Source organism: Zeugodacus cucurbitae, chromosome 5 (genome assembly GCF_028554725.1).
Source record: "Zeugodacus cucurbitae isolate PBARC_wt_2022May chromosome 5, idZeuCucr1.2, whole genome shotgun sequence".
In the NCBI taxonomy this organism is placed as follows: domain Eukaryota; kingdom Metazoa; phylum Arthropoda; class Insecta; order Diptera; family Tephritidae; genus Zeugodacus; species Zeugodacus cucurbitae.
Genome location: NC_071670.1, coordinates 71,489,880 through 71,514,756, shown reverse-complemented (window position 1 = coordinate 71,514,756; position 24,877 = coordinate 71,489,880). Strand labels below are relative to the sequence as shown.

Here is a 24,877-nt window from a genome sequence, read left to right as displayed (position 1 = left end):
GCCAGCATAAAAATGCGGAGCTCTTCAGCATGGAAACTTGTCTGCCAGAATTAAGGGCACCATTTTGGGTCATGAGCCACGAGGCAAATAAAAAACAAGTAAACCAAAGAGCGAAATTGTTGCAAAATAAAGCTATAAAATCTGAAATTAAACGATACTCAAAATGACGGCATGGCAATGTGAGAAGCTCACATAAAACACAGAGCTGAGATTTTGGTATACATTTACTAGGAATGCCTCGCTGAGGTGACGAAATCTTAGTGTCACCATTTAAAATACACGAATTCGCCAATGCTAATGAACAACTACAACAGCAAACTCGAAATGTGGAGAAAATTTAAGAATTGGCGTAAACCAAAAACAACATTAAGCCTTAAATGAAAAACAACAAAGTCTATTGCAATTCGACACCTTGTGGGATTTTAGTGTTTCCTCTGCCCACACATGCGACAGCAAGCAGCAAGCGACAAACTGAACACTGAACACCGAACACTAAACGAATAAATAAACAAATAAATAACAAAACCCGAATACAAGCAAAGACGACATAGACGGACTGACAGGAGGCTGGAGGCAGGAGATGGAGCGAGAAGGTAGGAGCACGGCTGAATGGGTCGTCAAGTACACGGCGGCGAAGAGTTGGCTGACAGAGGCACCCAAAAAGTCAGTCTGGCAGTTGTGGAGACGCACAGCATATTGGCAGACATGAGATGACAAACGAGGCGCGGAAGGCAGCGAGTGCTTGGCAGACAGGTAGGCCGACCGCCAGCCTCTTGAGCCCCCATACCAGGGCGACACCTATCTGACTTGAATGCGTTGTCTGGCTAACTGTCCGCCTGTCTAACTGTGTGCCAAAAATGGCGTAAAACGTTTAGCAGCTCCAGACAAATATGCACAAAAACAAATCATATGGCACCAAATGTGAGCGAAAATCGGCAAACCACATTGATATACTCCGCGAATAAAAACAAATGAGACGTCAAAAATTGGCAACAAGGAAGCACTAATTAAATAAATGAATTGTCCCCACTATTTGAAGACATTTAACCGCCTACCACCATGTGGTGACCCAATGCTGTCGATTGTGGCTGTGAGCGCCAAAGTCGCCGAATTTCCGCCGCAATCAACGCGCACAGATCGCGACCCCAAAAGTTGCAACTGGCAAGCAGTCGCCACAGATCTGGCTTAGGTGGACCGTGAGCAACTTGGAACGATGACGCGTGCTCCACACCTCTGTGTGTACAAATGTGTATGAGACCCACAACGGTGGCGACGAAAAACAATCAACGGTGACTATAGACTGCCGTGTTTGAACAGTTGCAGTCGCGGTGTTGCTTGCGAAATTTTAATTGCTGCGGACAAAAAGTCAACGAAATGTTGGAAATCGTGTCATCATGTGACCGTCGAATATCGTACTCGTATGTGGCACTAAGCGGCTTGCTGCCGCACATATTGAAAATCAGTTAAGCACATTTTAACACCTCCTCAATTGCAGTTGCGCCGATTGCCGATTGCCGCCTGCCGGACGACCACCGACGTTTACTGGATGGCGGCGGCTTGTCGCCTGTCTAAACATCCGTCCGGTCGATCGGGCAGTTAAGTAACTAACTGTATGTACGATATGTGTGTGTATGCAGCCAATAATGGCTTGTTGCCTATCTGTCTGCCCTTCCGGCGCAGCGTGTTTGGGTGTCGATCTGTCTGTCAGCACGACCACTCAAAGCACGTCTGCATGAATGAATGAGTGCCCGTACACACACACAATATATCTGTTAGTCTGTATTCGTATGTAGGTCTGCATTAATGAGTCGAGCCCGAAGTGCGTGGTAAGCTATGAATCCAAAGCACAGCCAAATAACAAATCAAAATCGCAATAAAAAACACATCCACTAAAAGTCCAAAATCAATTCATTAATTTAACACCAACAGCCGAAAGCTAACAACAACAACAACAACAACGAAACACTTTTAACAATTTTTCAAAACGTAAAGCAAATGCGTGGAAAATATTGAAAGAAATCGACAAAAAGTGCGTAGCCGTGGCTTGGCACTTAAATGCTTGATATATTATTACGATTCCATGCATATACATATATGTACATATATACAATGATTTTTTTATTTATATTTTATTGTCTTATATCATTTCATTCATTAAATCTGGTTTTCCCAAACTAAAGCAAACGCGTAGTGGGACGAGCCGTTAGTCGCTCGAGTCAAGCTAGAGTCGAGATATTTGTGCGTATAGCTTGGGCGAGCAATTTCATTGATTGATCCATTCATTCATACATTCACGAAATTTTGAATTAGACCACAGAGGAAGTTAACGCCTGGGCAACCTGTTCGCCTACAGACAAAAAAAAAAACGAAATACTCTACTCATATTGAATTTATACATTATATAAGAGGAATTAGACGTTCCTACAACTACAAACATTTTAATTTTTTATCTAATTTGAGAATTCATTTTCTGACGCCATTCGATGATGCAACTCCAGTATAAAGTCTCAATTGAAAGTCATTGCTGTAAATTAATTAGTAATTTAAATGCGAACAGATTTCCATTTAACACCCATTGTTCCACATTCCATTCCACAGCCCATTAGAGTCGCCCCAAGGTGCGCGCTTCAGCGACTTCCCCGAACAGTGGATTGAGAACTCAGTATGAAGTGACAGCTGTTCTAATTGCAAACGTCATTGTTTCTAAATAAACAATAAGCTTAAACGCTACGTGAAATATTGAAAGAGGGCTTCTTATATCTCATAAGAATTTTCACAGGAAGCGCAGCTCCTACACACATCTCAAACACATAAAGAAAAGCCAGTCTGTCCGAAAAGCCGCTTATGCTTACAGCTAATCTTCCGTTCATAAACATTTACATAGGAATATATGCCGGTAAATAAGAAATTGGAAACAAAAGAATTCTTCTGTTCGACAAAAACGCGCGCGAGAACGAGAAAAACGAATGGGAAGAAAAACCTGTAAAAAACGTTAGGTAGACAAATTGGCACCATTAAATAGAGATAAAAAAGAAAAACCACGAGGAATGCAGTAGAAATTGAGTGTGTGAGTGAGAGCACCCCAAATAGGTAATGTTGCACCTTCTTTTGTGTCTTCCTTCGGAAGGCGGTATGGCCGCACACACGCTAAACCGCTGCCAAAACGCACGACGGTGGTACATGAGCTATGAAATAAAGGCTTTTCAAAGTGCGCGCACAAACACAACACGCAGAAGACATTGCCGTAAGAACATAAAAACTGTGGTAAGACACCACATGCAGCGCGCGCCGCGCTCCATTGCCGGAAAAGTGCGCGCTTAAAGCCCCGTTTAATCGCCCATTTGGTGGTTTCTATCGGTGCGCGTGTTGGTCAAGCCAACGAAGATAATCGGCCGTTGGAGACAGCGTGGCCACACTCGCCAATACGGAAATGAAATTAATAAGTAATTTAATGAATGTGCAGCAGATGCGGTGCCGCCATGCAACTGTGCGCGTTGCACATAAAAGCAAAAACAACAATAACAATAACAAAAGGCAATCACTGCGCTGGGTGAGCATTAGAAAAACCTGTCGTGACGACTAACTGTCTGTCAAGTCGCGCAACAACAAACAAAAGCACATATGGCTAGCTCCCATCTATGCGTTTGTGTGTTTAGGCCCGTAGGAGCAACAACAACAGTAAGCGGTAAGCAATGCATTGTTAGTACGGCTTCCCGCTGGGTGTGTGTGTGTGCACAATCATTAGGGAATTCCCAAATATCCGAACCGCTTCTGATCCAGCGTTGGCACAGGTCACTACTACGAGTGTTTTTCAATGAAACCAAGTCTATTCCTCAAAGGTAATGCGGGACTTCCCGTGCATGTACGACTCAATTGTTTGTATGTATGTATGTGCGGGCGTGACTGTGTGTTCTACACAGGTATTTAGCTCGAAATATGTGCAATCAATGCTAGCGCTAGCATCTGTGTGTGGCATCAAATGTGGGAAAATACCGCAATTATGCCATAGCAACAACTACAAAGTTCATAGAATAAGGACGGACGGGAATCCCAGCAACTAAGTGTTTGAAGAAAGGATCGACGAGTCGATCAGGTACATCCTTCAAAGTAAACTGTTTTGTGGGCGTTTTGACTTAATGACAAAACTTTCCGATTTTTTGGCCGTGGGGAAAACCCAACTGGATTTCGATATGAAGGACCTTAGCGACGCGTGCTTTTTCAAGTGATATGCAGAGATGTGATAAGCCACATTTTCTACTAAAATATAATCTATCCTTACGATTTCTTAAAATTATATAGTTTCTGTCTCTAATATCTATATTTATCTATAAATATGTAATTATGTTTAAAAATATAGTGGCATTTTGCACTTACCAACTGGTCGATTATTTCGCCGTGTACCCTCCGTTTCCTCCACCATGAGCGGCGCATGCCGTCGGCCGCTAACAAGCGTTGGCGCTGCACAAATCAACATGGCAAATATGATGAATTTGTAGAGAAGATTGAGTGATGCTGATGCAGCCGCCGTTGTTTTTGTTTTTGTTGCTGATGATGATGGTGTTGCATGCGCTAATTTTCCAGTAACAACCGTTGTTGCGCTGGTTGCTGTGGCTAATGCTGATGTTGGTGATGGTGGTAATGCCGTTCTTTTTGCTGCATTTCCTGATTTTAGCATAGCTGTAGCTGTGTCCAATGTGTTGCAGCTTTTGGCACTCGTCGTCGTTTGGGATGAACTGGATGTGCTTCTGCTGCTGCTGTTTGCTGTCGTTCCCGACACTTTTGTACTGTTGCTGTTGTTGTTGGCCATTTTCATGTGATTCACGGCGCTTTTTCTACTTGACTTCGATTTTATTATTTCACACTTAATTTTTAGCAGTAATATGGAGATTGCACTTATACTTCTTCCACTTCTTCCACTGCTGCTCGAAACACTTTAGCACTTCACTTAATAAATTTTTTTTTTTATTTTTTTCTGAGTTATTTTTTACTTTGGAATTAAGGCCTACAACACTTGCTAGAGTAATCAAATTAAATATTAGCACGATATCTATCGTTGGTTGCACTTGTTACGTTTATTTTTTTTTTTTAGAATTATGGAACGATTAGTATTGACGCGCGTATTTATTTCTTCACTATTTCACTGTTGATTTCGCGCTATTAGACGCACTGTGTATGAGCGCTTCTGGCGTGGCGTAATAATTGTCGCAAAGTGTATCAACATACAGTAGGAGAAACCGAAATCAACTGACTTGTGCTGTTGACAAACAAACGCGCGCGCGCTCTGACACCTACTGACAGACTGACCGACAGTGGCACTAGTGAGTGACTGAATGACTCTGGTGATACACTTCGCTGCGTATCGAGCGCGGTCTGGCGCGGTCTGGCGCGGACGGCGGCAAGCAGGTTGCGATTGTTGTTGATGTTATGTTTGTTGCGCCGTTTGTTGGTTGGTAAGTAGGTGGGTAAGTAATGCGAAGCGAGCAAACGCTTAGATTAGATAACACACCTTTGCCGTATACAAAAATTATGAATTTTCTACGTTATCTGCTTCGCTTTTTAGTTTTTTTCTTTCAATTATTCTGTTCTACGCTTTCGACCTTATTTAGTTCGTCCTCTGCAGGCTGTGCGATGGGCCGCATACAAGTCTGCCTCACTCACTCAGTTTAACGCTTTTGGACTACTTCCGTCCGTTTGTCCGTTTATCAATGAATTTGAACAATTTGGATTTTTGTGTATTTGGACGCGTTCTGTGTTAGCCTTCGCGTTGATGCGCGTACAAACAACATAGAAAACTTTGCAATTCACTATCGTTTATCTGGTGTTGGCCGCCGCTCGCCGTGTTCGTTGCGGTTGAGCGCTGCACTTTGCGTGAAAAGTCTATTTTTGAATTTTAATATTTTTAATAAAGCGTTTATCTGGCGCGTACAATCGTGGCGCTGTTGTAGCTGGTAGCTGGTTCTTGGCTGAGATTTGCCTTGCCGTCTAGCCGTCGCTATTTCGGCGTTTTGTAATTGTAAAGAAAATTCAAATTCGTATTTTGCCGTGTCCGTTTGCCACGCTCGTTCGCTAACACAATTTTTTGATTTACACACTTTATTTTTAAATTTTCGCTTTAATTAAACACAATGTGTATTGTCGTCACTGCTTTGCTGCTTTTGTTTGAGGTTTTCCTCGATGGGTTCGGCTGATCGCTTCAGCTACAGTAAAACCGAAATAAAATAAACGTATTTGTTTATTGCCGAAAAAGCGTTAAATCAATGTGCGAAAATTGCTTGAATGCCTGACTCCCAAGCGTTGTGGTTGGTGTACAAATGACGTTCTTTATTGCTAACACTGTTGTGCCGCCGGCTAGTCGAGCTTAGTCTATAACTCTAGCAGATTACTTTGGTATTTCACCCACAAGTTTTCTGCCAAAGCCCACGGAGCTCAAGGCTCTTTTGGAATCACGCGATTATTACTTAACAATAAACAACTGCTACGCGGCGCTGTGATAACAATTTACACTTCACATTTGTATGCTGTGCATACAAATAATTCGCATTGCTCGCGAAACATTTCCAGCAAAAAAAATATGGAAAAATCAGCGACAAGTCAAATTTCTTTCAATTGAAATATTGCAACGCGGAACTTTTCGTTTTAATAAATTCTAATATGCGGACCGTAATCATCGATTCGATTGGTTTCATTTGATTTTGAGTCGCGTTATGTGAGTCGTGTGCTCCTTAGCGAACGTTTCGGAAAATAATGTCCACACACGGGATCTGTCGTTGAATAAATAAACCCCTCAGCGAGCGCGCACTAATGGAAAATAAAAACTTTTTTTTTCATTCACTTTAGTCTTTACAGTTGCTAATGCCGTCGCTGCTGACTGCTGCTTGACTTGACTTGGTTGTCTGTCGGCTGGTTGTTAGGTCGCTCAACGCGGTCGTTCGGTCGGTGTGTGCCCACTCTGTTCGAAAGCAAGCAAGATATTAAGATACTACGAGCTCGTAAGGCGCACACAACAAACACAGATACGATGAGATGCACGATGTTGCGCTGTTTCTGCTCTTTCTCACCGCTCTTTCGTTCGACACTGCACAGCGTCGTCGTGCGCGGCTCACTTTTCTACGTACATTTATCTTAAAGTGCTGCGTTGCGCACGCCGGCGTCTTGACCATAGTCGCTAATTTGGCTGTTATTGCAGTCGGTTCTTGCGTTTCACCGCTTCTGTATTCATTTGGTTTTGTTAGTGTTGTTGTTGTTGCGCTTCGCTTGTTTTAAAGTGACTACTGCGGAGTGCAACCACTTCCTATGTCGGTGAGTGGCGTTGACGTCGTCGCCAGCGACTGACGTCCGTTGCAGCGCGCCAGTTGTCAACAACAATTTGTGATCGTATTGCTGAAGCCAACGGCCGGCCACGAATAGCGTAGATAAACGAAATGTTGGCGCTCGTGCTGGCTGTGCTCACGCTCCCATTTACATTCGCATTCGCTTTTGTTAGCGCGCAATCCAACAAATTCACAAGCAAATGTGGCGAATGAGAAACCAGAAACGATCCAATAATAAATGCTGATTGCAGTGTTGCCAACGAGCTTCTCACTAATCATATGAGTATACCTCAAGAAGAGCAAATGTTTCGGTTCTCCATGCGAAAATTTCTGGACTTATCGCAAGACCAGTGCGATCTGGATCTGGACATTCCTCCCTAAATGTCGATTAAATGAATATGTATGGAAATCATAGATAGTTCAAATAATCATAATTTCTGGGATCCAAACGCTCTTTGACAAGTGAAAAAATTTATAAATATTGTAAAAGTTACTATAAAATTATCAAATTATTCGAAACTACACCTTCAAAGTTAAAATATAGCTCACACGAATTAAAAAAGTGCCAGATACTCGTTCTGTCAATCATTACGTTATTTTACGCTCTCTCCAATCTCTCGCACACTCGATCTCTGTTAATTCACAGAGCCATGAATTTCTTTAATGGCCAAGAGAACACCCAGACGTTAACGCCGCTGTCGCAGTCACCGTCGCGGTTCAAACATCCGTCTATAAAATGTTTGTCAACATTCTCAACTCTAGCAACAAGTTGCTAATATACTTTTGTTGCGTGCATAAACGCTTTTTGTTTATTATGGTTTTTTATATTTTGCAAACGATTTCGCTGCAAATTTTTCATTAGAAAATTACGGAAAATAATTCTAACGAAATTTTTGATCGATGAGCAGCAACACTGAAATAGTAAATGATTTTTAATGTGTAAAACTCTTTTCTAATCAAACTCTTACGATCTTATCAATATAGATTATTTTTTAATAATTTTTAATAAAAATTTAAATGAAAAAAAAACACAATTTATGCATGTATATGTATGCATTATCATAATTTAAACTGGGTTATTTAAAATAATGGCCATCTGAATTGCTTGAGAATGCGTTTACTATGAGATTGATGAAATAAATTCAGTTTGATTAAACAAGTACAATGCACTAATAAACGTATTTACACACATATTTTGATATGAACGCATTTGTATTTAGACTAAATGCGCATAAAAGCCATAGCAAGCCATGTTTAAGTTAGACAACATCATAATCGTGTTACGCACAGCAATAGCTAATGTCATTATTGCCATTTTTATAAAACATAACTACAACATGCATACAACAGGATTCAATCCGCTCCGTCGTTTGCCAGCAAAAGCCAAAAGCCAACGACAGCGAAAACCACAACGACAATTTTTAATTGCACCACCAATTAATTTGCATGTAAACACAAATTGATCACAGCAACAGCAGCTGAAAGCAAATGGAGAGCAAGCGGCAAGGGGAGCGAGCGACCAACAACACAGAGAGCAACAGTCGCGACGCGCTGGCAGCAATAATAACAAGAGCACAGTAAGTAATATGCAAACTACAATAGCAACATACCAACAACAACAACACACACGCATACCAGCTCACTCACTTACTCACACTCGATGTGCGCGTTAATCGGGTGGCAACAATGCAACACCAGCAACAAATGGACAACAGCAGCGAGGCACCTCGCCCACTGCAACGAGTAACTCTGTACATACATACGAGTATGTTTTCACAATAATTGCTGTTGTTATTGTAGTCGTTTTTGACTTATTTGCGGCTTTGTTGTACGTTGCTTGCTTGTTGGTGCCTCAATTATGTGCGCGCATACGAGCGTGTGAGTGTGTGTGTGTGTGTGTGATGGTGGTTTGTTGTATCCACCAACTGATTGCCGACTATGCGCAAATTGTGGCACGTACCCGACCCGTTGTTGCTGTCCAACAAACATGAAGTTAATGCCACTTGCAGTGGCGTAACGCTGTTGCATGTTGTCAATTGACTAATTTGCCGCAAAGGACCGAACGAGTTGCCGGCGCGAATGCCAGAAGACGCGAGAACTATAGCAAAATGCATGAGTCTACGTATTTGAAGACTTGTACGATGCACAAGTTGCTATTGCCGAGACTGGTGGTGGTGGCAATGGATAAGCAGGCGTTGTCGGCACAGGACACTTTGTTAGTACTTGGCGCCCTTTCCATGCGCTCTTTTTTATAGCAATACTTGTTGTTGCTTTCCTCGAGCCATGATCTGGCTCTACGTTTCGCATCTCGAAAATAACTAGATTGGAATATTGGTCATTGTTGGCAGCTATAAATTTGAACCACCAACAAAAAAGAAGAAGAAGAAGATCCCTCTCTCGGCGAAAAAATTACGCTCTAGAAGTCTCTTATCATTCCCGTCCTATTATACGACGCAGAAAAATTGACGTTGATACTTGGAGCATTAACGATTGAACCGTTCTCCGCAATACCTTTTGAGCCGTCCGCGTGAGCGAAGAGTATCGAAAAAGATGGAGCCATGAACTGTATGAGCCCCTTCGATTGGAGGCACATGGGTGGACCACGGAAGCAAGGGCGCCTTCGCATCCATTAAAATTACCAAGAACTTGGGATTTTTTTGGTGATCCCTGTTACCGCTAACGAGGCTCTGTCGACATGCTGGCAGACCCAGCACGAGGATCGGGTGCGATGGTCCTATCAGTCATACATCTTGAAATCACTTGATTATAGAAACCACAAAAACATAAATCAACCCCATAAAATGAGTGTAATATACATATACTTGGGATGTACCTTCTAGTATGACTTCGCAAAAGATACAGCAAGTTTTGTGCTCTTGGCCCAGACCGACACACGGTTGCAGAGAACAATGAGAGAGAGTAATCATGAAAGAGTTTCTAAAATAAAAGGAAAAAATTTCAAATCGAAAACCGTTGTTATTTTGGTACTTTTTTGTAAACTGCATCTATTTCTGTTGCTTTCTGCGATAAATGGGAAATCAGAAACGCACGTAAGGAGGAACTTTCATGACTTTCATTACGTTCGCTTCGAGTTAAAGAAGTTATAATGTTCCAATAAACACTGAACGCTTGCTTTAGAGATACAACAAATACCCGAGACCTGTAGCCATTATCATTAAACTATCATATACATTTTAATCATTTTAATTCAACCATTTGACATATAATTACAAATCAAAGGAAATGAAACGCTCACGAGCTATTCTTTGACTCAAACTCCTTGCAATTAATCATTTCGCGCATAATACTGCAACGCCCGCTTCGTACGAAGAAATACTTCCTCGATTACGATATATCCCAAAATAGATATTTTACGATACCTGCTCCAGTATGCGGTTCTATATGCTCGACCTTGACGAGAACTCGACCATATACGAATAAAACGTCTTTTTCAAATCACGACCTATTTGAGAAATCAATTTCTCCTACAACCACACCCTGCCACACCACCCCTTAAACAAGGAATGGCAGCTTATAAGCATAAAATTAATAAGTTAGCAAATTAAAAATGAACACGATTTCGCGTGATCTGTAAGATTTGTGTGGATTTTGCATAGCCATTGATCATGCCAGCTCTGCTCGTAGCCATGAGCACGCTCATACATTGTTCGTGTATGTACATATGTATTCACACATCGCAGCGATTGGTCTACTTCGGGCAACAACTGTCCATCAAATGGTCGGTAAGCGATATATTTATTATCTAAATTATTAAATATCTACCTATTTATCTAAATATTATTATCTAAAGTACGAACGCGAGCTCAAGGCTCTCAAAATTATCTCGTCCTAGTGAGTCCGTTTGTTACTGTCGTAAGTGCTTTGGATCTGCAAACAGATTCCAAATAGAGCCATTTAATTATGCACGAGTGACTCCTTACCCCGTAATTATCGCCTGGTTGACAGATTTAATTGATTACATCTTTCAACAATCTAATTAAAATATTGAAAGTGGCGTCAAGCAAACGTGAGACATCCCACCACCACACAACACCACAATCATAACCGCTCATTATACACAATGTACAAATGTGATTTCCACGATCAACCTAACCTGCCGGCTTAAGTGTTTTATTACGTTTAAATAAACTTGGAAAATAAAACGAACACTAAATAAAATTGCTCGTAGATTTATCTATCGGAAACATTAGCGTTTTACAATTTGCATAACATTTGTTTTGCCACAAGTCGGAATGCCTATGTAAATAGCAGCGGCAAGCGCCCGATCACCAAGACCCCACGGACTCCACCCGCACCAGCACGAGCGGTCGGCGCTGCCCCCAACCATTGCCAACCGGTCGTTGAATGATCGGTTGATTAACTGACCGTTACGACTGATGTTGTTGCTGCTGTTTTTGCCTTGCCACCAGCGCTGGTCACTGGGCCGGTGACGCTCTGACTTGAGGAAGTATGAAGTCATTTTTATTTTCAGCACTATTTACGTCGCCGCCTCGAGTTCCATGTGGAATTGGAATCAAATGAAATTTATGCACATATCTTCAGGGCAAACACGAGCTACTACTCACACAGCCGACTGACTGCCTGCCATACACACTTGCAGAAATGTAAGCAAGTACTTACTTGCTACCTATTCGACTACAAAATATTCATATTTACACATGTGCATCTGTACATACTCGTATGTTCGTACAATTGTTGTTGCTTTACTGTCTTACAAAATATTAGAATTTGTGCTCACCACTTACAGCAAAATCGAAAGCGTTGAATTGATGATTGTTGTTGTTGCATTGTTAATTACTGTTTCTTATTGATATCGAATGATATATGGAGTGCAATTGATGAATGAATGCGAATGCAAATACGCCACCGCCATTGAATTGTTGTATTGGAAGCGCAAAAAAAAAAAAAACAAAAACAAAAAACACACAGACAAACAAAGTGTACGTGGAAAGAAGCGTAAATATATTTACATACATATATATTTTTTATCTGGAGATATGATCTGGGCGGCACGTTCAGAGATTTTGCTCTTTAATTTTTTGTGCATAAAAATCGTCTGGCTACTCATAGTTAATTCAGGGAAAATCACATTGGGAAGCACAGTGGCCGTTTGCTGTCTAATTTGACGTTCTTTTCCGGCAAAGTCTACGTTTTGCAAGACCCAAAAATACTATATCTTAGATAGATCACGGACACACCCAACATTCTGAATGGTTATGAGCTCCAATAATTTCGCAATTATTTGAGAGAGAAAAAGTTTACTTGGAGGATTACATAGAAAAGACAGACATTGTGTGTAATAATATAGCCACGCCCCCTTCCTATATGATAATACTTTCCAAAACTATTAATAGTTCGAGAATTATATAACAATTTATGCTAAAACCTCCATATGTCTTCGAGGTTAGATGTTATAAATTGAAATAAAGCTTGGTTTCTCACAAAACCCTTACGATCCTCAATTCTATAAATTCCGCTATACGAGTTGTGTTAAAAAAATAAGTAAATTTCGTAAAAAAAATATTATATTCATTCGTTTATATTAATGTTGTCGCCTTCAAAATAGTCCCCATACGATATTATGCACTTATGCCAGTGGTTCTTCCAATCCTTGAAACACTTCTCAAACCCTACTTGGGATAGCCTTTGGCTCTTTCAGCGATTTCTCGTATGCTTGTAAAACGACGGCCACATAAGATTCTATTTATTTTTTGGAAATAAAAAAAATCCATGGAGTCATATTTGGCCAATATGGAGAGTGGGACATCGTTACAGTATTGTTTATGGACAAGAATTGACGAACAATCAACACAGTGTGAACTTTTAACAAACGAAAATGTCCAAGCTCATGAAAACACATCTAATCTTAGCGGCTGCCACAAGTAAAGTAAACTATGAAACCAGCTGAAAATGTTATCGTACTTCATATATATCAAAATAGAAAAAAAAAATACAATTTTGAAAATTTTAATTTCACAAATCCCGTTATTTTTTGAACACACCACATACATATACACATATGTACAATATAACCACGCCCCTTTTTAGTTCGCTCTACGTCAACATGATTCATGGAGGAACGGTTTCATACTCCGTTGCCCGTAAATAGCAGAGGATTAGACCATATTTGCGCATCGTAAACGTGTGAATTGCTAGCATCATATCCGCCAGCTTATAAGCTTAGCTTATAATGTCATGTATTTCAATATAAGTATATGGATTGCGAAAGCGAATTACAACTTATGGGGCACGTCACAGAATTCGTAATGATGTGGGAAATATGATCGCATCATCAATTAACTGAAAAGCCATAATATAAAGAACGATAGCAATCTCAACAAACTGATTGTTCGAGAATGCACATGCTTATATATGTATTAGTGTCTATATACATACATATACATTACATACATATATGTACATGTATGCGGTTCACTTGACCGAAGACGCTCAACGCAAGCGCTGATGCTCTGTCGCACTGCACTTTTCAATATTTCATTTGCCGACTCTTCAATGACAATGCAACCACAACAGACTGCATTCAATCGACGACGGTCGCCAATGACTGACTGACTAACTAACTGCCTGTTGTTGCTGCATATTAAGCTGTATTGATGCTGACAACGTTTAAATTGATTATTGTGCCGTTGCAAACTCGACTAGCATGTTGCTAAGCCCGATAAAACTCCAATCAACGCATCGCATCGCACGGCTATTCTTATGAAATATATGTATATGTGTGTGTGTGTGTTTAAATCTGCAGCATCATAAATAAATAGCAACAATAGTTGGTTAATGAATGTCTTCAGATGCAGATTGCGGATGAATTGCAAGGCATGGTATGTCGCCCACACACCCCTGAATTATTGCCTATTGGCATTCTTAAATTTACAATATTTACATATTTACATTATGTGTGTATGTGTCTCTGTGTATTGAATTTCACATCACCACTTATGTTTGCTTGTGCTGTGGCTGTGGCAGTCAAAGCCGCTATCGGTGTCATATTTTCATTTGCTTTGTGGTAACAATTCTGCCTTTGAACAGCGTTGATTGATAAATTTATCTGCTAATTGAAGATGCTTGAGATTGCTAGACGGAAAATATTTATTTAAAGTAATATTTACACTTACTTTTTATTTTGCACACGCTGCCTGCTGCATTTAGTGGATTAATTTCGCTTTATATAACATCTTACGCCTCCCTCTTCATCTAGTGTATTTTCTAAATTATGTAATAATATTAATTAATATTTATTTAAAATTGTTATGTTGTGCTCTTGCCATTGCCACTTCGTATAGAAGGTTTTCAGTATATGTATGTAAGTATGTTTCAATCAACACACAACAATCATACACATACACACACACATTCAAACTGAAATTCGATCTGACCATTGACATTTCCCTGACGTGACGTTGATTTACAAGCCACCCCCTCCCCCCTGGTTTTCCTTGGATTAAGTGATTTGTACGAGTAGTTAATAAAATAATTGAAGTAGCTTAATGGTTTTAACATTCGTGCATACATACAAACATATGTGCATTTGCATATAGTATATTCAACTAATAGAGCTCTGTTAAGACATCATGCTCATATGTTATTTCATACTCATTTGTATGTGTATATGTATGTATGTATATTTGCAATGGGATAAAACACAATAATTAGTGCAGGTGCTGGCAGTGTGACAGCGATACAAATGGCCGTAATTGTCATTGATGACATTTGACATATGCGTATCTACAGATGTGTTTGTATATCTTCATCTATATTTGTTTGTATTAAATAACTTGGTATGCATACCAAGAGCTATAGTTTGGTGTAAATCATCATATTTTATGTCTTCGATTCATCAAAACTTTAACGAATCACGAAGCGAACAAGCAACGCGTATAAATTAAAATAAATACAATTGTATCAAACACAGATGAACGATGCTTACTATTAGCCTAATCTACAACGCCCACGATAGTCCATTTACGCCAATTAATCAACTCGGCAGAACTCCTTAGGATTATTTGGAGAATATGCTTGTCGCTTCTGACTCAATTTTGAAAAGAGGCGAATCGAACAAACAACTGGCATAAGTCAAATAGATTGCTATAAGCTGCCTTCAATTCGATATTTCTCTGCGCACTATCTTTGCATGGAAAAATTATCGAATGGAATTCGATATAGGAGAGTCTACGGATATCACAACAAATAGTATCGCCAGTATGATCAATGCTACCATGTTTTGTTGTACACACTTTAGAGCAGTTTTACAATTTTTAATGGCTCAAAAGACAAATTACTGACAAGAATGACTATAAGAGTGAGTTTTTTTAACTAATTTTAACTAGAAATAAATTATATTTATTTAAAAAGGCGGAGCTGCTCGTAACTAAACGGTAAGAGAATATTTTATTGCAGATATTAAAATATTCCTCCCCACAAAAGTAGGTGATGCGCATAGGCTGGAAGATTTGTCGGATCAGGGTTGCTCCATAAGTGTTTTTCTATCGTCTGAGCATCTGGTATAGTGTGTTCGATTGGCTACTCTTCAACGCTGCGCTATTTGAAGAGAGTTATATTCAAATATAAATATTTCAATGAAATTTTATTTTCATTTCATTTTTAACCAGATATCGAGTAAAAAATTGTCGGATCATAGAGCCCTTTGCAATTTAATGTTTATACATACATACGTGCATGTACATGTACGGTGGAACTTCCATAACTCGAACTTTTAGAGTGGCAATAGCGTTTAGAAGTCAATTTTCATACAAATTTCCTTCCCTAAATCGAACTTTTCGACCAGAGCATAATACAAAAGTTAAAATTTTACTATCATGACAGAATTTTAAAAGAGTCCCTTATATAGTACGGAGGCGAACAAAAAATATGATATTACACTTATGGATTGCATAAATCATGTAACAACAGGCATGGGATACAGATGTAAAGAGCCAAACGATAGCAAAATACAACAAACAAAATTACAGAAAACATCTTTCATCGTATGTCCATAAAAATTTTTGCGAAGTAACTAAATAAAACAGTGTATATATCTATATTTAACAGCTTTTTTTAAATTTATATGTTTTAATGAAATTTCTATAACTCAAAGTCTCTCTAACTCGAAGTTTTTTGTGGATTATGGTGATTCGAGTTAAAAAAGTTCCACTGTATGTCAAAAATTGGGAGTTGGATCAAAATCAATGTATAAATTCCATGAATGAACTTTATTAAATTCCAGAAAACATACTCACATCGCTCACTCATGCCTAATATATTTCCATATAAATATGTCTTAAACTCGTCTAGCATAACAATTCCGAGAATGTTATTTCACTACCTTCGTATTCTTATAAAATATTACGAAATCAACGATTTCTCAAGAAATTACGCACATAAAATTACAAAAACAAAAAACATACATAAATGTATAAATAAAGAAAACATTGCGAAAATTTCTTTGAATGTTTGCACAAAACCTCATGGGATAATAATTTTTTATAACGTGGATAATAATTTTTTTATTTTTAGTGATTATCACGGCAACGGGAATAATAATAAAGTTTTTTTTGCCGGCAAACGCCTTATCAGCTACCTTTATGGAATCCTATGCACTCGTATGGTTGACAGTGTGTACATACGAAAGTATGCATGTATGTATGTATGTATGTTTTTCATTGCCTTCAAGTAAATTTAAAAATAGAACAATTCTCAAATTAGCTAACGTAAATAGAAGTGAATAACAAAGCGTGGTCGTGTGGATAATATAACTTTGTGCGAATGTACTGATATTATTATTTCCAAGCGAGTTTATTTATGCGCGGCCTTGTTGCCAATCATGAAACCACAGATTTTTTAATATTTTATTTTAATTAACAGCAAAAATTATGATTATTTGCGGATAAAACTATAGGATCGATTAAGGGCGTGTTTACTGTTCTATCCTTTTCACTCAAAGCTTAGAATATCTCTAAGAGTGGCCAGTGATGTCACATATTTAATGCATACATACATATGTATGTATGCATTTACATATGTATATTTACATATGTATGTATGCATTTACTAAATCTCAGTATTAGATGTCTTTTTCAGTTTGAAACTCTGCCTTGTAACTAGTTTTTTCTTGTCTTTCTTTGTTTTGTTACAACACATTGTTAATTGGTAACACTAATTGCCAACTGTTGTTCCGGCACCAAGCCACGGAGAAGACATGAACAACATTTGTTGTTACCACAAAAATAAAATGAAAACACAGAACATAGAGAAATTTTATCAGCCGAATGCCGAGCAATAATGCATATGAACACCCGTATTCTTCTTTTTGAATACAAATGTACATTGCCCGGGTGATTAGGGAATGCTGTGGGAGTTAGAGAAGTTAACTAGTTAACAACGCAATTGAGTATACTCGTACATATACTCGAGTACCATATACATTGCCTTTTATGGAAAGAGAAATACAAAGATTTTAAAGGAAAAGTACATTAAACCATATTTTTGCGATCGAACCACCGCAGCTAAAGCTCAAAGTTCTGAGGTCCGATAGGCCTCCTAGCATATATTCAAATTTTAAGGTAATTAAGTGCACACGTTAAATTTTATGCTTGTTAAGGTTAAAAAATAATATACCTTGGAACATACTTTACAGTATGATGATATAAACTAATTACCTCTTATCGGAGAGACTCCAGATCTTTGGTTTTGGTCATTGGTATTTTCTTAGATTTTTATCACGTTAAAAATATATAGAGAGTGTAGTTAAAAAGCGACGAAATGAACAACAATTCGTATTTGTTTTACCATCATAATAACATAGTCAGATAAGCTCTTTTGTTGAATTCCATTGAATAACTTTTTTGTACCATTCTGATGGAAATTTTTTAGCAAGAAACAGGGCTAAAACATTTCCAATAAACAAGTGGAGAATTGAAGAAAGCTTATCCATTATCTTAGCAATTTTAATATAAGCGATCACTTAAACTTAATTAGAAAACCAATTTTTCAAATTAAATGAATAGTAATCCAAATTCATTTTAATTTCTGTCATACTCAACCGCTTTTGAGTGCCACTTTTCGTAACAGTACGCTCCAGCGGCATTTCAATGGAACGCCAGGAAGTTTGGATTTTAACAAATCTCTTGGATTCAAGCAATATTTTCATTATCAGTGTAGATACGCATTTCTATCAGTTGCGTATTACGTTAAGCCATCGCGTGGACGATAATTTTGGTATAAGATATACTAAATATAAGAAAAAAAAAAAACAAAAAAAATTTAAACGTAAAGTCAGTAGTATCCAACGGCTGAAACCATTCACTGGCATACTTAGAATCTTAAACAACATATAATAAATACATTGTGCATTGTAAACCGAAAGCAAGAACACCGAAATCTCTCAATACACTTGTAATTAAGTGGCATGTTAAACGAGCAAGTGTAAAGTGACGCAGCGCTGGTGGGATAACTATTAGTGACTATACCAACAACTTGAGTTTTTCCAACGGAGTGGTTTGTTTATTTGTCATCATTAAGGCATACTTATGTTTGTATGTATGAGTATATGCATAAGAATGCATGTGTATACGCTCTTATGTGTGTTCGCATGTACTTTTACTTGTGCTCTTTTTTATGGAACGTGTTCTGTTCGATACTTTTGCGGGTTATGGACGATAAGAGCTCGGATTATTCTTGTCATCGCCCCGCTTATTTGAAGCGGTGATCGACGACGCATTGTTGTTGTGTTCACTTGCGAGGTAACGAGTTGACAAACTGACATTGCGACGCTTTGCTGGCCCATTGAACAAGTCATACTTGAAGAAATCGAGTGAGAACAGTGATATATGGGCATATTTACATATGTATTTATGTATGTATGTAGATATTTATAGATATTTGAAGCATTTTTTCATATTCTTTAAAATGTATTTAAACAAAAACACATAAAAAATATTCTCACAACTGGAGATTTATATGTGTCTTATTGTATTTCTACTGCGCTGCGGTATTTGAGTTGACTTGAGTCGTATAAATACTCGAGTATTGATATGATAGCGTAAACTGGGTCAAACAAGGTTGACTAACAACAGCCGTGACGCAAGTATTGTTGGTAAGAATTGGATACGTTATTGATTCATAAAAAAGTAATTTCCTTCAAAAAATATTTTTGTATATGTTTACTTTAGTGCGATAAGGGGTGCGAATACGTGTTCAAAAAATAACGGGAATTTTCTTTTATTTTTTTTTTTTAATATATTAATTCACTCGTGTACAAAAATTTTGAAAATTTGACTGTTAGGGCCGCAGCTGTCGTATATTCAAACATAACCTTGACAATGTTCAAAACCACAAAAATACTATCTGCCAGCAATGTCGAGAGAAATCATTTTAATCGGTATTACCCATTTCATAAGTAAACATAAAGTTAAATCGTATCAATGTACGTTTATTATTAGTATTACATGGAATGTGTGAATTCTTGAAGATTAACAGTCCGAGAATTGCTTTCGTCATAAGTGCATACATATACATATATATGAGTCAATGTTATAAATAAATATGTGATTATATATTTGTAGTGAATTTTGTCACACTTTTTATAGAAATGGTGCGGTTGTATACAGATCTGTAAATAACCACTTTAGAACTTTATTTAGAATACACACATTCTGATAATGATTCGATTACTCAAAGTAATTTAAAAATCCCAACCACATGATATAGTGGATATAGTATAATGTGAACGAGCATATTTCTTTTGGAAAAGTACCCTTTAGATTCAGATCGAACAGGAAATTATTTCCAATTTTTATTTTATTGGAAATTTAAGTTAAAATCTTAAAAGCCTTTGAAGTGCAATAAGAGCTCTACCTCAATGGAAAAAACGGAAGAACTTATATAATCTAAGTTTGCGAAGGTCGACAAACACGTTGTCACACTACGAGACCTTCACTGTTAAACGTCATGTTGATCTGACAGAAAGTTAGAAGTACAACCACAATAAGTATTTCAAATATTTCCATAAATACTAATTCATGTATATATGTATATTTATCTGCACATAGCTTCATCTTCCCATCAACTAATCAATTGATCAATAAACAATTTATTTGACATTCGACTTACCTACCTCTTAATGTTTATATATAAATACATATGTATGTATGTAATGCGTGAAGGTGTGTGTATTTGCGTTATATGCCGTAAGCCTACGAAATTCTCCGATATACAATATAAATATTGACACAAATTATTGCGAATAAATAAACATTTATACACATGTATTCACATACATCGATCTACATACGTATGTATGTAAAGGGTGATTTTTTAAGAGCTTGATAACTTTTTAAAAAAAAAAAACGCATAAAATTTGCAAAATCTCATCGGTTCTTTATTTGAAACGTTAGATTGGTTCATGACATTTACTTTTTGAAGATAATTTCATTTAAATGTTGACCGCGGCTGCGTCTTAGGTGGTCCATTCGGAAAGTCCAATTTTGGGCAACTTTTTCGAGCATTTCGGCCGGAATAGCCCGAATTTCTTCGGAAATGTTGTCTTCCAAAGCTGGAATAGTTGCTGGCTTATTTCTGTAGACTTTAGACTTGACGTAGCCCCACAAAAAATAGTCTAAAGGCGTTAAATCGCATGATCTTGGTGGCCAACTTACGGGTCCATTTCTTGAGATGAATTGTTCTCCGAAGTTTTCCCTCAAAATGGCCATAGAATCGCGAGCTGTGTGGCATGTAGCGCCATCTTGTTGAAACCACATGTCAACCAAGTTCAGTTCTTCCATTTTTGGCAACAAAAAGTTTGTTAGCATCGAACGATAGCGATCGCCATTCACCGTAACGTTGCGTCCAACAGCATCTTTGAAAAAATACGGTCCAATGATTCCACCAGCGTACAAACCACACCAAACAGTGCATTTTTCGGGATGCATGGGCAGTTCTTGAACGGCTTCTGGTTGCTCTTCACCCCAAATGCGGCAATTTTGCTTATTTACGTAGCCATTCAACCAGAAATGAGCCTCATCGCTGAACAAAATTTGTCGATTTGTCGATTTTTCGATTTGTCGAACCGAACACTGATTTTGGTAATAAAATTCAATGATTTGCAAGCGTTGCTCGTTAGTAAGTCTATTCATGATGAAATGTCAAAGCATACTGAGCATCTTTCTCTTTGACACCATGTCTGAAATCCCACGTGATCTGTCAAATACTAATGCATGAAAATCCTAACCTCAAAAAAATCACCCGTTATGTGTAGTTGGATGTGAACGCAAATATTGTCACATGGAAGGCTTAGGTAAATAAACCGTAAATAAATAAATTATGGCAATTGAACTCATTCAGTCGCTGAAGGTAGGAATGGTGTATTTACTTGATCGTTTTTTATATATTTTTTGTTAATATATAAATATATAGATATACGTGTGTACTCAAATGTCTGCAATTTCGAGTCAACTCAGATATTTATGTACAGATTTATAGGCATATAGGCTCATATAGGAACTAAAGCGAGAAAAGATTATTAAAAACCATATTCAGTTTAATGATTGAAACTGAGATTCATCTCTAATTTGGAACAAAATCAGCTTTACCCAACACTTGACAAATGAACTATATTTTTTCACTTTATTTCCATATTTCAAAATAATCTTAACACATTATGCCATAGTACCACTTATTGAGAGAGTTATATTAACCCGGCTGGCATGTGAAAAGCAATAAAGCCATCGTCATTTGAACACCACCGCACATGACCCTAACTTTCGAAATCATCAAAGTCGACTCACGGAGCGTATACGTAATTAATTGGCTCACCAAATCGTAAGCGTCGCTGAGCTGAGTACTAATACTCGTGTAGTATATTCGATACGAACCTTTGTAGTTGCAGCCGAAATCGAAATGGCCTAAATAACACGTTCCTTTTGTAATGATATTGTTAATGGTATTGTAATTAATTTTGATATTTTCTTAAATTTTTTTTTCTAAAATTTCGTAATGTCGATTTTTTCAGTTAGCTTTTTTTGGTATGACAACTTTTCTTAGCCGCTATCACTACGTGGTCGAAGTCGCAGTCGTATCACTTTGTGCTGATGCAATTCGCACCGTCCGTGTTGGTGTTGTTCAACTGGCGTTTTGTTCTTTCTTCGTTTGTTCGCTTGCGGACGCGTTCTAATTCGGCTCGTATTAGCAATGCAATTGACACTATGATGACAAATGTTGTAGTTGTGGTTGTTGTTACCGTTTTCGTGTTCGAAATTGTCGTGATTGTTGTTGTCGCTGTTTCTGTTTATTTTGCATAAATCGCGCGCGCGCATTTTCCACATACACTATTCCACAACAAAGCGATGTGGCGCGTTCACTTAACCGTCGACGACACTGACGCCGTCGCACCCGCCTGCGTCGGTGATTATTCTGCACTTCGTATATGTATTTCGTTTCGATTCGGATATTCGATTTCGTTTCTTTCCACTTGCACTGTTGTTGTTGCTATTGTTGCGCTTCCACTGCGTTTTTTAACGATTGTCTCGCAAATGTTTTGAAAACCTTTGCTCTTTGATATTACGCGCAGCGCCGCGCTGCACTTTGACTACGTGTATGTTTAATATCGCGATGAACGCGCACACCCTCCTCGAGAAGAGGAATTATTGACAAACGCAAGTCAACTTGTCAACAATAAGCAAATAAGCAAAGGTCGAATGTTCGTAAGTTTGGCGATGCGCTGTTAGTTAGGTCGTTGATTCGCGCCCGAAAACACGGTACACAAATTAATTTCGCACTTGGCAATAATAAGCAAAGAGACACAGCGGAAAATTAGCGCTCTCACGGCACCACTAACGTTGGTAAGCACGATCTTGGACAAACTGAAGTTGCGGTGAGACACAATTGTCAGCAAGCTAGGCGGCCAACCGACCGACCGTTCTGCTGTCCGGCTGAGGAGATTTCGGTGAGCTCAGCACCGCGCGTCATAGTACGCGTGCGATCGCTCGCGTGTGGTACGCGCTCCGCCGTGCACCGCATACTCACTCACCAACACACTTGCTCACCAGTTGCTGTCGTATTTCATTTTATTTCATATCTGCTCGCTTGAGCGGCGCCAGCACAAAACAATAAGAAAACAAATATTAAAAAAGGTATAAATGTATTCGTATACACTCATGTATGTAGTAGCCGTACTAACGCCAGCAACTACAATTCTCAGAGCAGAATGAAAACCTTAACTACGCGGGTTGTATATAGTTATACACTTAGGAATATACATACATATATATATATAAATACATGTAGTATTGTTTAACAATACGATGCGCGGTGCGTTGTCTTTGTTAGAAGGAGCAGTGGCAACGCTTCACAAAAAGCTCATCGAACTCGCATGTCGCAGCGCAGCGCGGAGCTCTTCATTTGTTTGATGATTTAAGTAGTGCGCAGCACGCAGTTTTTAGTCACCTCGCATTGTCTCCCTCGCTCACTGTACGCCCGCACAATTTTACCGGCCTCAAATGTAGCGCGTACATAAACACACAACGCCACACAGTTATTCGCTTTATTTCAAGTCTCATCTTCATCACAACAATCATCATTAATACCATCACATCATCAGCCGATATTATCAGTGCGGAACGGTTCGAGCGCGCACACCGCATAGCGTTAAGTGCGATGCGATCACCCTTTTAGGCACTTATACCATATACGCATAATTTAAGCAATTAATGAATATAAGAAAAGAATATAAAAATATTGCAATGATCTCATAAAAATTATATGAAATATTTTTCAATAATGAAATGTTATTTAAAATTTTATTTCAAAAATTATACCCTCAAAATTTAGGGTTAAGTGATTTCGATGACTCAAAATAGTAACAAAAAAATTTACTACAGAAATTTTTGATAAATTTTAAACAATTTTGCTTTAAAACAAATGTCGATCAGATATCTTTGCATCGAGACAGACCACCTTCTTTTTTGTTCGTAAACAAACGTTAGGTCAAAGTTGGACCAACAGTGTCCATAAATATGGACTCAAAAAACTGCGGCATATAAAAATTTATTTTTTGTTAGATGTCCGAAGTCCACTGTGACAAGATCAAAAGACTTTTGGCTTGACAATAATTTAATAAAACGCGCGCAAGGGCATGTTGTGTAGGGTATAAGATATAAGATTACTCATACGCCACCATCGTATGACAACACACGCATAACAAATTTTCGTATTGCTTATCTAAATGTTTTGCTTTTAAAATGCACAAAGTGTTGCTGTTGCTGCCTTTTTGGTTTTTTTTTTTTTTTGGCTACGGCTTGTGTACATTTTTAGTTGATCCGCCAATATTTATGACAAAAGCTGTGCTTTTTTGCATAAGCAAAGTGGCTATACACCCACTTTGCATAGCTGAATAAAATATAAATAAAAACAAAGGTGTGTGAAATCTGATTAAATTAATGAATACATGTGCCTTCTATACATATACACAATTAAGAAAAAAATGAGTACATTTTGGTGATGAGGTCAGCCCTTAGCTTGTCGACATAATTTAACCG

At 38.2% G+C, this 24,877-nt stretch overlaps 1 protein-coding gene across 3 annotated transcripts in view; it reads right to left on the bottom strand.

Moving 5' to 3' along the window:
• LOC105217680 (dorsal-ventral patterning protein Sog) overlaps positions 1–23,389 on the bottom strand; it is a 68,480-nt gene extending 45,091 nt beyond the window's left edge. Inside the window, exons 1-2 of one of the 3 annotated variants that reach the window (XM_029043670.2) lie at positions 22,217–23,389; positions 4,375–6,197 (exon numbers count right to left, since the gene is read on the bottom strand). In XM_029043670.2, coding sequence (XP_028899503.2) covers positions 4,375–4,813 — 439 coding nt within the window. In that variant the 5' untranslated portion in view covers positions 4,814–6,197; positions 22,217–23,389. Of the gene's footprint in view, positions 1–4,374; positions 6,198–22,157; positions 22,176–22,216 lie in introns of those variants that run through there. The other 2 variants (XM_011192808.3, XM_054230520.1) reach the window with 2 other exon arrangements.
• Between the last annotated feature and the right edge of the window lie 1,488 nt (positions 23,390–24,877).